Here is a 13,223-nt window from a genome sequence, read left to right as displayed (position 1 = left end):
ATCTTCACACTTCAAATATTATTAAAAATTTGTTAAAGATTTTGCAAGCGCAGTTCTGCTTGGAGTCAATCGTTTTATTGTTAATAATGCAATGAAACATGACAAATTGTGTGGACATAATTTTTGGCCAGGCTGTCATGCAAAGAAATTATGAACACATGCAAAAACAAGAGAGAACCAATGAAATATTAATAATAGATTATGTTGTAATCAATGTAGTGTATGCTTTTTCCTGTGAGCTTTTTGTTTTCTATGCATTTTCTGCATAGTAAAATAAAAGCTCCAGCTGTAGTTTGCCCTATTTTGCCAAATAAGTTTGATAGATACCTTAACCAAGTTTAGTGTTTTGTTCTTCCCACATATTTTGATGGTTTAATCAAACTTTAAAACTGTCATCGAAACTCTCATGAATAATGAATGAGATGAGTTACACACTGAAGTTTAATACTTTAATACATAGGGGTTTGCTCAAATGTCTTATCATACACACAGTAGTAAGAATGCTTCCCTTTGCAAACACCACTAACTATTCCTGCCAAAGTGCTGGAGCACCAAGCAGGTGACGGGTTTTTATCCCCCAAAATATCTTTCTATTTCTGTGTGTGTGTGTGTGTGTGTGAGAAGGAGTGTTTGATGTTACTTCTTCGCACATCAGCATTTATTTGCTTGACTGAAGGAGATGGTGATTACTGTAATAAGCTGGCCGCTGAGATGTTCTTCTGTATTGAAGCAGGGCTTTAATTAGTCAGAGCAAAGTTTGGCAGTAATAAGCTGCTCACAGGTCTATAGGGAACACACTTTCATGGTGTGTAAACAGCCATCTGAGGCTTCTCGTCCTATGAGGAGTGATTCGTTTAATGCGTGTGTTTGTTACAGTGCAGTTTTATATAGCTATAAAGCATGCTGTGATTTCCAGAGTAAATTGTGAGTGAGTAAATGAGTCCACATGAGTACAGTTTCACTTGCTCATCTCATTTGTCTGATAGTAAATCCTGAAAAACCCACGGTATATATTTTGGGAACCTGTTGGGGAAGCTCCAGTGAAATTGTAGGTTGTCAAGCCAATCATGACTACAGTCAAGCTACACTTTAGGAAAAGTTCTTAGCTACACTAAAAGCTACTAATAAAAAGTACATTGAAGCCATTTAGGGGGGCATTATCAAAGCTTTTTAAAGTCAGTGTCAATTGCTCATTTTACTTCCATAATATACTAATGAGTGAAACAGGATAGCAGCCTGGGAATTGATTGGATCTTGAAAAATAGGCCATGGCAAAGAAAAATTTTGTAAAAATAGGGCACAATGTACTGTATTAATTTAACTTTATTAATTTAATTTATTTTTTACAGGTGTTTTTCCTGTATTTAGAATTTTGCACTTCACTGCGTTGTGTTTTAGGGTTAAGGGAAATGTCCATAAAATTACTGGATAATGTCCGGGTAATGAGCTGCCGGTACTTTTTCTGTTATTTTTACGGATTTGTTTTTTACAGAGCAGAATGCAGCCAACATGCCTACATAGATATTTGGAAAGTCATTTCAGAGGAAGAACAAGTTATTACATTTCATTGCTTTAGAGCTATGTGTGCTGATGAATCCGTAGCAATAAATCCTGCATCAAGAAAGTAAATAGAGTAAATCTTGAATTCATCATTTCATTATCAGCACTTGAACAGATAAATTTACACAAAATGCTTAGGTGGAGCGTGTTTAAGGCTGGACAAGGCTTCGCCTTCCCCTGGCCACGGACTTGAGACTAGCATAAAAAAAAAATAAACTCAAACCACTACCTGCTGCTGCTTCTGATTGCTTTTAGAGGGAAAAGCTGCCTATAACTACTGGTATAGGATCAGTTTTCTCCGTAATAATAGGATATTGGCAAAACAGATTTGGCAAACGATCCATTGTGTATCTGTGTTTGCGCTTTGTAGAATGTCAAAGCTTTCTATTTACATGTTTTTGTCACATTGAGCGACATATCTCTTGAATTTTTAATGAAAAAATCAACAACTAATCAGAGGTGTTTAAGTTAGAATGGATGTGGATTCTGAGATTCTCACAAACAATTATGTAAATAAATAAGAGATTCATTGTTCCGTCAGCTTCATTGATTATAACAGGACTTTGTGAGATTGTTATGAATTAAGATGAGTGGCAGCTTTTTAGTGATTATAAAGGGAGCGCTCTTTGCACACTTTCTGCCATTCCAAATCCTGCATACAGTATGCTTGCTTTTCTGTTAAAATTATCAGTCGTTTGTGAACTTAGATGCTTTTATGCTGGGATGTGTAGGTTGTGCGGTGACATGTAACTTGAAACAATTTCAAGGAAATCTATTTAAATTGTTTTAAAGGTCCCGTTTTCTGTGGTTTTCTGAAGCTTTGATTGTGTTTATAGTGTGCAATATAATGTGTTCATGTTTCGCGTGTAAAAAAAAACATTATTCACATTATTTACTTATCTGTATACCGCTGTTCCCACTGTCATAAAAACGGGCTGATGACTTCCTTGTTCTATGAAGTCCCTCCTTCAGAAATACGTAACGAGTTCTGATTGTGCCAGCGGTTCCTGTGTTGTGATTCGACAGCTCCTTGCCCGGAAAGGTCACGCCTCTTACCATAACGTGGAGATGCATGCGCTCAGTGTTATTGTAAACATGTCTTTAATTTTACCCTATCAATTTGAGCCGGAATCAGACCCGGTGATTGGACTGCGGGATGAAAATAACTGCGTTTCAGCGACATGGCGACAAACACTCTACAAACGCAACTCTTGTGTATTCCTGTGGGCGGAGGTTAGTCAAAAAACTGTTTTAGTGACGTCATTAAAGAAGGAAGTAGAGGGATGTAGTCCAAACTGGCCGTTCGATGTAGGCGACTTCTGTTAAATAGAATATCTCGCTTGGCATTGAACTTTGAGCTTTAAAATTTTACAGATTTTATTTATACTCTAACAACAACATTACACACTAACTAAAGTTTGAAACATGGGATCACGAAGAACGGGACCTTTAAAGGGGAAGGGTTTCTCCGTAGCCTTACCCTGGAGTTGGTTCACCCTCCGCCTGTAAATACCACCAAGAAATCACCATAATATTTCTAACTAAACATAGTTGAAAACATTGGAACAGCAGAATTTGACTCAATTTTATACTATTTGTAAAATTATTGTAATAAACATCATTTTGTCTATTGCTTCCAAAAAAAAGGGGTAAAATGCTGTGCAGTATTTAAATGAATCAGTGAAACGTTTTTTACCAATTAATTGAAATGTTTAAATGAACTAATTGGCCAAAATGAATTAGACTTTCATTACTTCATATGACAGGGTAGACAAACAAAAATAAAACAAAACCAAAAAATAAACAAAAAACAACATTGTTTTGTCAAGCTTCTGGAATTATATTGGAAAATGTAGTTAAGTTAGTACTGTTACTACTTTTAGTTAGTAATTCACCAATATTACCTTGTTTTTCCCAGAAATAAAACAGCTTCTAATAGGAAATGTCTTATTTCACATGTAAAAATTCAAAAGGTGTGTGTAAGGAAGTATTAATTAGTTGTAATTGTCTTACTTAAAGAACAACAGAAGCCAATAGTAGGTTCCCACCTTATAAAACATGACATGTGTATGTGCATTAGATTACAGGTGACGTCTGAGCAGTTGGCAGAGGAAGAATTCAAACTAAAGAAACTCATAGAAGACGGTTCCACTCAAACTGGCACAGATGCTCAGGCACAACATAAGGTGAGAAACCATGTCTGACAACATGATCACGCTGAATACGCATCTGTTACTGTCACATGTTTGCTTTCCTCTGCAGTGATTTCACCTCCTAAATCATTTTTGGAAGTATTTACACTATACTGTTCAAATGTTTGGGGTCAGCAAGATTTTTTTTTTTTTTTTTGTGAAAGAAATTAATACTTTTATTTAGCAAGGATGTGTTAAATTGACCAAAAGAGTAAAGACATAATTTTACAAAAGATTTTCTGTTCTTTTGAACTTTTGAAATATTCTATTGAACTGTTCATCAAAGGATCATAAAAAAGGTTTCACAGTTTCCACAAAAACATTAGGCAGAAATTTTTTCTGTGTTCATTTTTGATTTCTGAAGGATTGTGTGACACTGAAGACTGGAGTAATGATGTTGAAAAAATTCAGCTTTGCATCACAGGAATAAATTACATTTTAAAATATATTCAGATATATTTGATCAAATACAGCTTTGGTGAGAATAAGAGAATTCTTTCAAAAACATTTAAAAAAAAATCTTGCTGACCCCAAACTTTCTGAGTGGTGGTGTAAGATAAGAAGGCTTGCAAGTTAACAACATAAGACAGTTCTTCAAATCCTTAATGCTTAAACATTTAAGTCAGTATGCTTCATGTTCACAGTTTACTGTATAATACACAGCTCTCTGAAATCATTATGAGCTGCTTATAAGTAGCAGCAAGTCATTGCTGTTTTTTTATTTTACACTTGTTACCATCACAACAAACAGCCTTATACGGAGGTCAGCTGAACCGTAAGTAAACACATTATTTTGACTTTAAAAGCACACACTGCAAGGCTGTTGAGTATGGGCTGCTGTGAGACTATAGCTTTTATAATAGAACTGAATTCAAATGAAGCTGAGTCTTGGTCTTACAGTACTGCGTTTCAAGATGAATTAAATTCAAAGTGTCAACATAAATGCACAGGAACTGATGTTAACCTTCATGTTCTGTTGAGATTGGCTTGACTGACTTTAAGTTTAGGGTCCAGTCACTTGCGTGTAAAAATAACAACAGTAAATTTCAAAATTAAATCTCTTGAGTCTCCAAATAAGAAGTTGATAAGTTGATATACTGCTTATAATTATGAGAAAAAGAAAGAAAAGTAATGCAGTATCAATTTTGTTGTTCTTTTTGTTTTTGTTTTTTTAAATTTCAATTTTTCATTGATTGACTGCCTGATTAGATTGACTGCCTGAATACTGAATATGAAAAATATAGTGTTGGTGTGACTCCACCTTGTGGCAACTGAAGCTGATGTGTGTGTCTGTTAATAAATGAATCTGGCAACACAACCATATTTTTTCTTATCTTGATGAAAGATGAAAGATCTCCCCTAATTATCTAATCAGAGTGAGTGAAAGAAAGTGTTAGCGGTTATGAGCCAGTGAATGAGGAAAGCTTCATATGAATTAGATGACTGCTGATATTTACAACAATAGAGGAAGGGTGCGTTATACAGTAATACAATAAATGCACAAATCTGACACAAACCTGAACATTGGTAACTACTCTTGGGTACTTTTCAGCTCACGTTGAAATGATTTCATATTATTAGTTAATGTTTTGAATGTTCTGAAAATGGTATTAATATTACTTGAATGAATTAAAACACTCAGTAGTTTTGTTCATGTTAGATTCCAGCTATTTGCCTTCAGCCATGATTAATTTATTCCATTAGCAAAGGTGTCCTATAACAAGGGGTTTGCCTAGATACAGTGTTATACAGTTGTTCATTTGGTCATGTGATTTGAACATGAAAGGGCACTTTCATAAGCATTAAAAAAAAACTTAGTTTTTTTCCTCATTAAAAGTTTTACACACAAAGAAATTGAGTGTACCTTTAATAAATGGTTTATGGTGTTTCTAGAAATCACATTGTAACCAGAGTGCTGCAGTATTTGGGAGAAGGTTGGGTTATTGGTGTGCATGTTAATGTATTTCGATAGGAAACTTCTCTAGTCTCGAGCTGTTCCTCCCATAAATGTTCCATGGCCTTGCATAAAATATTAACCAGCAGAATGAGATGGTTTAAACAGCTAAAGAGTGTGGTGTGTCCTCTCTAAGGGCGACTGTTGACCTTTTCTCTCTTGTTCATCCAATAGGGAGAGACTGTGGTGGAGCCAGTGGGAACAGGTGAGTGTGTGCCACCTGTCCGCTCTCTGCTCTGCTGACCATCTGTGTGGATCTGTTGCCGTTACAGAACATCTAACATGTCTGCTTTCCAGACCTGATTATTGCTTACACAAAAGAGTATAATCCTTGACAAAACAGCAGTGGTGATTCTATGTTATATTATTTCCTATTTAATTAAGGTTCAGTTCGATATCATTAACTAATGCTTTAGTGATCATCAACTAATTATAAATAACAATTTCACAGCATTTATAGATCTAATGTAATGTTAATTTTGGCTAATATTAATATATTATAAAGTTATAAGTTACCATTAGTTAAAGAATCAATGAATAGACTGTTACATTGTATGTTTCACAAATAATTGCTGGAAAGAAATGTTTCTTGAGCACCAAATCAGCATATTAGAATGATTTCTGAAGGATCATGTGACACTGAAGACTGGAGTAATGATGCTGAAAATTCAGCTTTGCATCACATGAATAAATGTTAAATTATATTAGTTTTTTATTATTATTATTATTATTGTAATAATATTTAACAATTTGACTGATTTATTTTTGATCAAATAAATGCAGCCTTGATTAGCATAAGATAATAAAAAATCAGTTTTGAACAGCAGTGTATATTTATGATAATATTTATGTTATGGAATTGAACATTATTTTAAAGTATTACCTTAGGCTTAATTAGTGCATGAAACAATTTCGATGTAATATAAAATTTTGTAACGAAAACACTGTTAAAAAAATGAACAATAGAACTCATCTTGAGTTGCAAAGCATGATATCAGACTAAAATAAATCATAAATGTTTCTAATCAAACAGAAGTTGCTGAGACGGCTCCTAATGGACCTATCGTGGAGAATGGAAATGAGGAAAAGAAAGGTATAAAATATCACTTCTCTTTACATATGTTATTTACTATTATTATATATACAGTCAAACCAAAAATTATTCAGACATTTTTCATATATTTTTACTAGTGGGTGCAGGACACTATAGTTCATTTATTAGGTGCACTGTGCAAGTAAACTGTGACATATTATACCCAACAATTCTTCATACAGTGGACTACCAGTAAAATTGATAAAAATTTGGGACCAAAAATTATTCAGACACTTTGACCTGACCATGTTTTGCTTAAGTATTATCTGACATAATTTTTTCTGACAGTTTATCTCTAAGATCTTGTCATATTTTATTACCATTTTTTTAAACTATAGTGAAGAAACTGTATTAATGAATGAAATGTTCAAGGTGTATGAATACATTTTGGTTATATTCTTAGTTGCCTGGTAAAGACTTTGGAAACTTTCCGGTTATATGTGCAGAGATCATCATGTGGCTTGAGTAGGGCTGTATAGTTTATTTTTTTCTACTTACAATTTTTTCCCAGACAGATGATAAATTAGACAAAAAATTCCTTAGTTCCGAACCTTTTAAGGCATAACCAGTAAACCACCCTAGCAACCACCTAGCAACACCCTAAAAACCAACCAGAACAATCTAGCAACTACATAGCAATGTGCCAAAAACCAATCAGAACACACTTGCGATCATATAGCAGTGGCTTAGCAACCACCCTCAACGCCAGCATGTGGCTATTCTACGTTTCTTTTTTTTTCTCTCTGTCTGTATATTTATGAAAAAGCCTTTAAAATGATAGTTCACCCAAAAATGAAAATGATCCCATGATTTACTCACCCTCAAGCCATCCTAGGTGAATATGACTATCTTCTTTCAGACAAACACTATCGGAGATATATTTAAAAATATCCTGGCTCTTCCAAGCTTTATAATTATAGTGCGGCGGCACGATTTTGAAGCCCAAAAATTGCATCCATCCATTATAAAAGTAATCCGTACAGCTCCAGGGGGTTAATAAAGGCCTTCTGAAGTGAAACGATGGGTTTTTGTAAGAAAAATATGCATATTTAAAACTTTATTAACTAATAACTAGCTTCCGGCAGATTGCCATATGCATCGATTTTCGGCAGAAGAGTAACCCCTGACCCGACGCATGATGCAAACGTGGAGGTGCAGAGGATAGAGCAAAACAAAACATTGGTCACAAATTAATCTAAATTAGTCTAAAAGAGAAATGTCAGAGGATTTCGCCTAAGCTTACGATACTCCTACATCCTGCATAATATACATCGCTTCATGGGTTACTCTTGTGCTGCAAGTCGATTTGCGCAGTATGTGTACGGTCGCCTGTGGGAAGCTAGTTATTTTAGTTTATAAAGATTTAAATATGGATATTTTTATCACAGAAACCCATTGCTTTGCTTCAGAAGGCCTTTATAGAAGGCTTGGAGCCTTGTAGATTATTTTTTATGATGAATGGATGCATTTTTTGGGGCTTCAAAGTCCCCATTATAAAGCTTGGAAGAGTCAGGATATGATATAATATAACTCCGATTGTATTTGTCTGAAAAAATATAGTCATATACACCTAGCATGGCTTGAGAGTGAGTAAAACATGGGATAATTTTTTATTTTTGAGTGATCTAATCCTTTAATATTAGCCTGGGTGCCAGCCCGAACCCCGCCCACAACATTTTTTGGACGAGAAGTTCGGTCTGGACTCGATCCATTGTGGAGTAATTATGCTCGGCGCCCAGAAGGCCGAGCCAATCAAATTGCCAGGGCGGGCTTTAATCGACGATGGACAGGCTATCTGCGGTTACGTAACCACCCACGTCATCAAAGAGCGCTTGGGTTGAATTGGTTTTCACCAACGGTGACTGCAGCTGGAGAAGTAAGATGTTTAGATTCCGCTATCACGTCTGTAATAAAAGAAATCGACAGCGCATGAATTTTATAAGACGAACAAAGAACCGCAATCAAGGCATTTGTCGATGGGAAAGATGTGTTTGCTGTCCTTCCAACGGGATTCGGCAAAAGTTTAAGTACAAGTTCAACATACGTCACTTACTGCGTTGCTCTGATTGGTTGTAGGTTTATCCAATTGAGTGCAGAGTTTGTTTTTTTTACTGGTTCGGTTAAGACACGCCCCATAATTCAAGTGCAATGGAGCAGTATCAGACTCACATTCTGCCTAGAATATGAGTATGACGGAGTCAGGCTACTTTAATATGCTATCAATTATAGAATCAAAGCATTGCCTCACCAAACTAAGACAGTTTCTGTATTGTTAACAAAATGTCAATATGTATTATTTAGATTCATACTGTTGGTTTTTGTTGCAGATAATTCTGTGCATGCTGACAATCACGACGTGGAGGAAGCAGAACCACGCACTGATGCTAAGACAGCAACTGACACCACAACAACTTCAGCTGTTATTAATGGAAATGGGGAAGGAGAAACATCACAAGATACTCCAGGACAGGACGAACCTGCTTCTGCTAACGGCTTCACCAGCCACCCTGCTGAAGGAACAGGTGCTGGTGGAATAACTATGACCTTCCTTGGCTTCAAGGAGGCGGAGCCCGGGGATGGGGTTGATGAGGATGATGACTGTGGAGCAATTATCCGAGCAGAAAGAGTCATCATCACAGACGAAGGGGAGGAAATCCCAGAGGAAGATGATGGCATGGCTCAAGAACCTACTACAGATGCTAAAAATGAAGACGCATCTGGAAACACAGAAGCAACGGTTGCTGAAGAAGAGACACAGGATGATCCGGAAGCTTCTGTTGAGCCGAAGCAGGTCGAAGTGATTGAAGATACTCCTGCTGAGGAAATAGTTACGGATGTGGCAGTGGAAGGCGAAGAGCAAACCGAGCAAAATCTCCCAGACTCCACTGATACGCAACCACAAACTCTGACAGTAGATAGCCCTATAGAGGAGTCCCAGGTTCCAGTAAATTCCACAACAGAACCTTCTCCAAAAATCCAACCAAAAGTCGAAGCAAACGCAATAGAATCTCAAACCCCAAAAGACGAGGAGGCCGTGCCCGCCTCGCGCATCTCGCTCAGCCAATTTCAGGAGGTTCCACTGGATGAGTCCAACACCAAGGCCGAAACAGAGAAGCGGCGTGCCGAACAAGAACCTCTGCTGATCTCCAAAGCAGCGGCCCAGCTGGATACCAGCACCCCAAATCGAGCAGAGGACGCAATAGCGCCAAAGCGAAAAACCTGCCAGTGTTGTTCGATCATGTGAACGTTCTGCTTACGTTTGACTGTGACTTTTTAATTTTCTTTCTTTTTCATCTTGCCTGTTACTCTGAATATACAGTTTGACTGTTTTCAGCTGTTCACTAACTGCTTTGCAATGCCGTCAAAGCACAAAGTGTTTATTACGAACTGAAGCATACCTTCAAAACAGAGCCCTAAAAATGGAAAGACTGGCATTGCCCTCTCCGTATAGGATGCCCATAATTCCTATGTGTGTAAAAAGAAGCTTTGCAAAGCGCATTGCCTTGGAGGAAAGGACTGGAATAGGCTTCAGTGTGCATGTTGTTGTTGTTGATGTGTCACCATTGGTTGCATTCCCAGCCTCTGGTGTCTGATTATGATCCTGTTTTTATGTCTGGCGACTCTAGAGCTTTGGCTGCCGACCCACAGAGGCCTTGACGGTTTTAACACTACCACATGAAAATATTTTGTTTTTATCAGTGCCGTGGGAATCAACCCACTACGGTAATTAATACTTCTCTACTTTCAATAGTTGCATACTCTATTTTACAGTAAACCATTTGTGTGCCTTGATTATGAATCAAAACAAAGAGATGGAATGGTTACCTGTGATTTTATACATGCTGTAACATCTTTGGAGTTTTTTATAGCTGATGTGAATTGAGTTTCAATTTGGCTTTGTTTATTGTTAAATTGTATTCAATTGCCTGACAAGTGTTTTTAGAGCTTAAAGGGATAGTTCATCCAAAAATATGAAATTCTGCGCTGAAAATCATTTCATGTCCTTCCAAAACTCCTTGAGTTTTTATTTTGCAAGACACACAAGATATTTTGAAGAGTGTTTTGTCTGTACAGTGAAAGACAGTGGGTTCCAAAACAACTTTCTATGATAAGAAAGACGATATTTTTGTCTAGCTGAAGAAAGAAATGCATACAGGTTTAGGTCATGAGGGTGAATAAATGACAGAATTAACTTCTTTTTTGTTGTTGAGTGAACTATCTCTTTAATGTGACCCTGTTAACAGTACTATTTCTGAACAGTATATAGTATATGTCATAAATCACTTTAGCAATCTTTTTAAGGTTAATTCTCCAGCTGACATTTCTCTAAGGACTGCTTCTGGTGTCTTTTTTTTTTTTAAACAGTTGTTTAAATTGTGTGTGACAGTGATTCAAGTTTCATACCATTATGTAATCAATATTATTCAAAGCTTTCAGTTGGATTCAGGAACATCATTTTTTTTTTTTTTTTTTTTTGATGCAAGTTTGATGCAAATTCTCAGTGCCTTAACTGAGTGCCTGTATGTATAGTATATACAAAGAGCTGAATAATAAGCGGTGAGGATTTTGTATAGAAAGTAAAATAAAATGATGAAATTGAATCAAAGGCTAAAGTTTTTTCTTCTTACAAAACAATAAATATTTGAGCAGGCATATAATGAGAGGATATACTATCATGTGAAAAAGAAAGTGCAGCCTTTTGAGTTCTATCGGTTTACGTATCAGGACATAAAAAAATCATCTGGTCTTAAAATGAGATGAAAAACACCACATGACATATTACACCATGTCATTATTTATTTAACAAAAATAAAGCCAAAAAAATAGAAGCCATGTGTGACACCCTATGATTCTATAGCTGGTAACCACCTTCAGCAGCAATAACATGAGGTAATTGTTTTCTATATGACTTTATCAGTCTCTCACATCATTGTGGTGGAATTTTGGCCCGCTCTACTTTATAATGCTGCTTCAGTTCATTGAAGTTTGTGGGCATTTGTTTTTGCACAGCTCTCGCCACAGCATGAGTCAGGTTGAGGTCTGGACTTGACTGGGCCAGTGCAACACCCTGATTCTTTTCTTTTTCAGCCACTCTGTTGTAGATTTGCTTGGGATCATCGTTGACTTGTTGCATGACTCAGTTTCAGCCAAGCTTTAGCTGTTGGACAGATGGCCTCACATTTGACTCTAGAATACTTTGGTATACAGAGGAGTTCATGGTTGACTCAATGACTGCCAGATGCCCAAATCATCACCCCCTCTATCAGCGTGCTGGACAGTTGGTATGAGGTGTTAGTGCTGAAATGCTCTGTTTGGTTTTCGACAAAGTGGCGCTGTGCATTATGGCCAAACATCTCCACTTTGGTCTTGTCTGTCCAGAGGACATTGTTCCAGAAGTTTTGTGATTTGTTCAGATGTAACTTTGCAGACCTAAGCCGTGCTGCTGTGTTCTGTTTGGAGAGAAGAAGCTTTCTCCTGGCAACCGTTCCAAACAAACTATACTTGTTCAGACTTTTTCTAATACTGTCATGAACTTTAACAATTAACAATGCTAACTGAGACCTGTAGAGTCTGAGATGTAGCTCTTGGGTTTTTTTGTGATTTCTCTGAGCACAAAGTCTGATCTTGGGGTGAATATCCACTCCTGGGAACATTGGCAGCTGTCTTGAATGTTTTCACACTAGTGAATGATCTTCCATACTGCATAGACTTCAAATTGTTTGGAAATGGCCGTATAACCCTTCCCAGATTGATGGCAGCAACAATTGCTTCTCTATGATCATTGCTGATGTCGTTCCTCCTTGGCATTGTGTTAACACACACCTGAATGCTCCAGACCAGCAAACTGACAAAACCTTTTCTTTTATAGAGGTGATCTTGCTGATCAATTAATCAAAATTGCTATGGAAGCAGCAAGGGTGCACTTAGTTTGTCACACATGGCTTCTCCATTTTGGCCTAGTTTTAGTTAAATAAATAATGACACAATGTGAAATGTCATGTGTTGTTGTTCATCTGAGATTGTACTTAATTTTAAGACCTGCCAAGGACCAGTGGCCAGTTGCATAAACGGCCAAGTTAAGACTCCGTCTTAAGAACTAGTCTGACCAACTAGCAATAAGTCTTATTTTGGATTGAAATTACACCAATTTAACTTTTTTTTATAACTGACTTCAAAAATATTATGATTTTTTTATTATGTCCTGATATGTAAAACCATAGAATTCAAAAAGGTATTTTTTAAAAAAATATATTTTTATAATTTCTTTTTCACATGACTGTAGCTACTGTCAACATAAAGATAAAACAGTATTCTTTTGTAAGTTATGTATAAATGTATAAAAGAGAATCAAATAGTAATGCCTTTAAAAAAACATTGGCAATAATCCTTTCATCATAAAACATGAAAAAGAATATAGTATATT

At 36.4% G+C, this 13,223-nt stretch overlaps 1 protein-coding gene across 3 annotated transcripts in view; it reads left to right on the top strand.

Annotated features, from left to right (window-relative positions):
- The window catches only part of palm3 (paralemmin 3), a 59,438-nt gene extending 47,653 nt beyond the window's left edge, over positions 1-11,785 (top strand). Inside the window, exons 1-5 of one of the 3 annotated variants that reach the window (XM_067373606.1) lie at positions 2,386-2,793; positions 3,641-3,746; positions 5,881-5,911; positions 6,740-6,799; positions 9,127-11,785. In XM_067373606.1, coding sequence (XP_067229707.1) covers positions 2,717-2,793; positions 3,641-3,746; positions 5,881-5,911; positions 6,740-6,799; positions 9,127-10,043 — 1,191 coding nt within the window. In that variant the 5' untranslated portion in view covers positions 2,386-2,716 and the 3' untranslated portion in view covers positions 10,044-11,785. Of the gene's footprint in view, positions 1-2,385; positions 2,794-3,640; positions 3,747-5,880; positions 5,912-6,739; positions 6,800-9,126 lie in introns of those variants that run through there. The other 2 variants (XM_067373604.1, XM_067373605.1) reach the window with 2 other exon arrangements.
- The last annotated feature ends 1,438 nt before the right edge of the window (positions 11,786-13,223 follow it).

The sequence above is a fragment of the Chanodichthys erythropterus genome, chromosome 21 (assembly GCF_024489055.1).
Source record: "Chanodichthys erythropterus isolate Z2021 chromosome 21, ASM2448905v1, whole genome shotgun sequence".
NCBI lineage: Eukaryota > Metazoa > Chordata > Actinopteri > Cypriniformes > Xenocyprididae > Chanodichthys > Chanodichthys erythropterus.
This window is presented reverse-complemented; position numbering and strand designations above follow the sequence as displayed.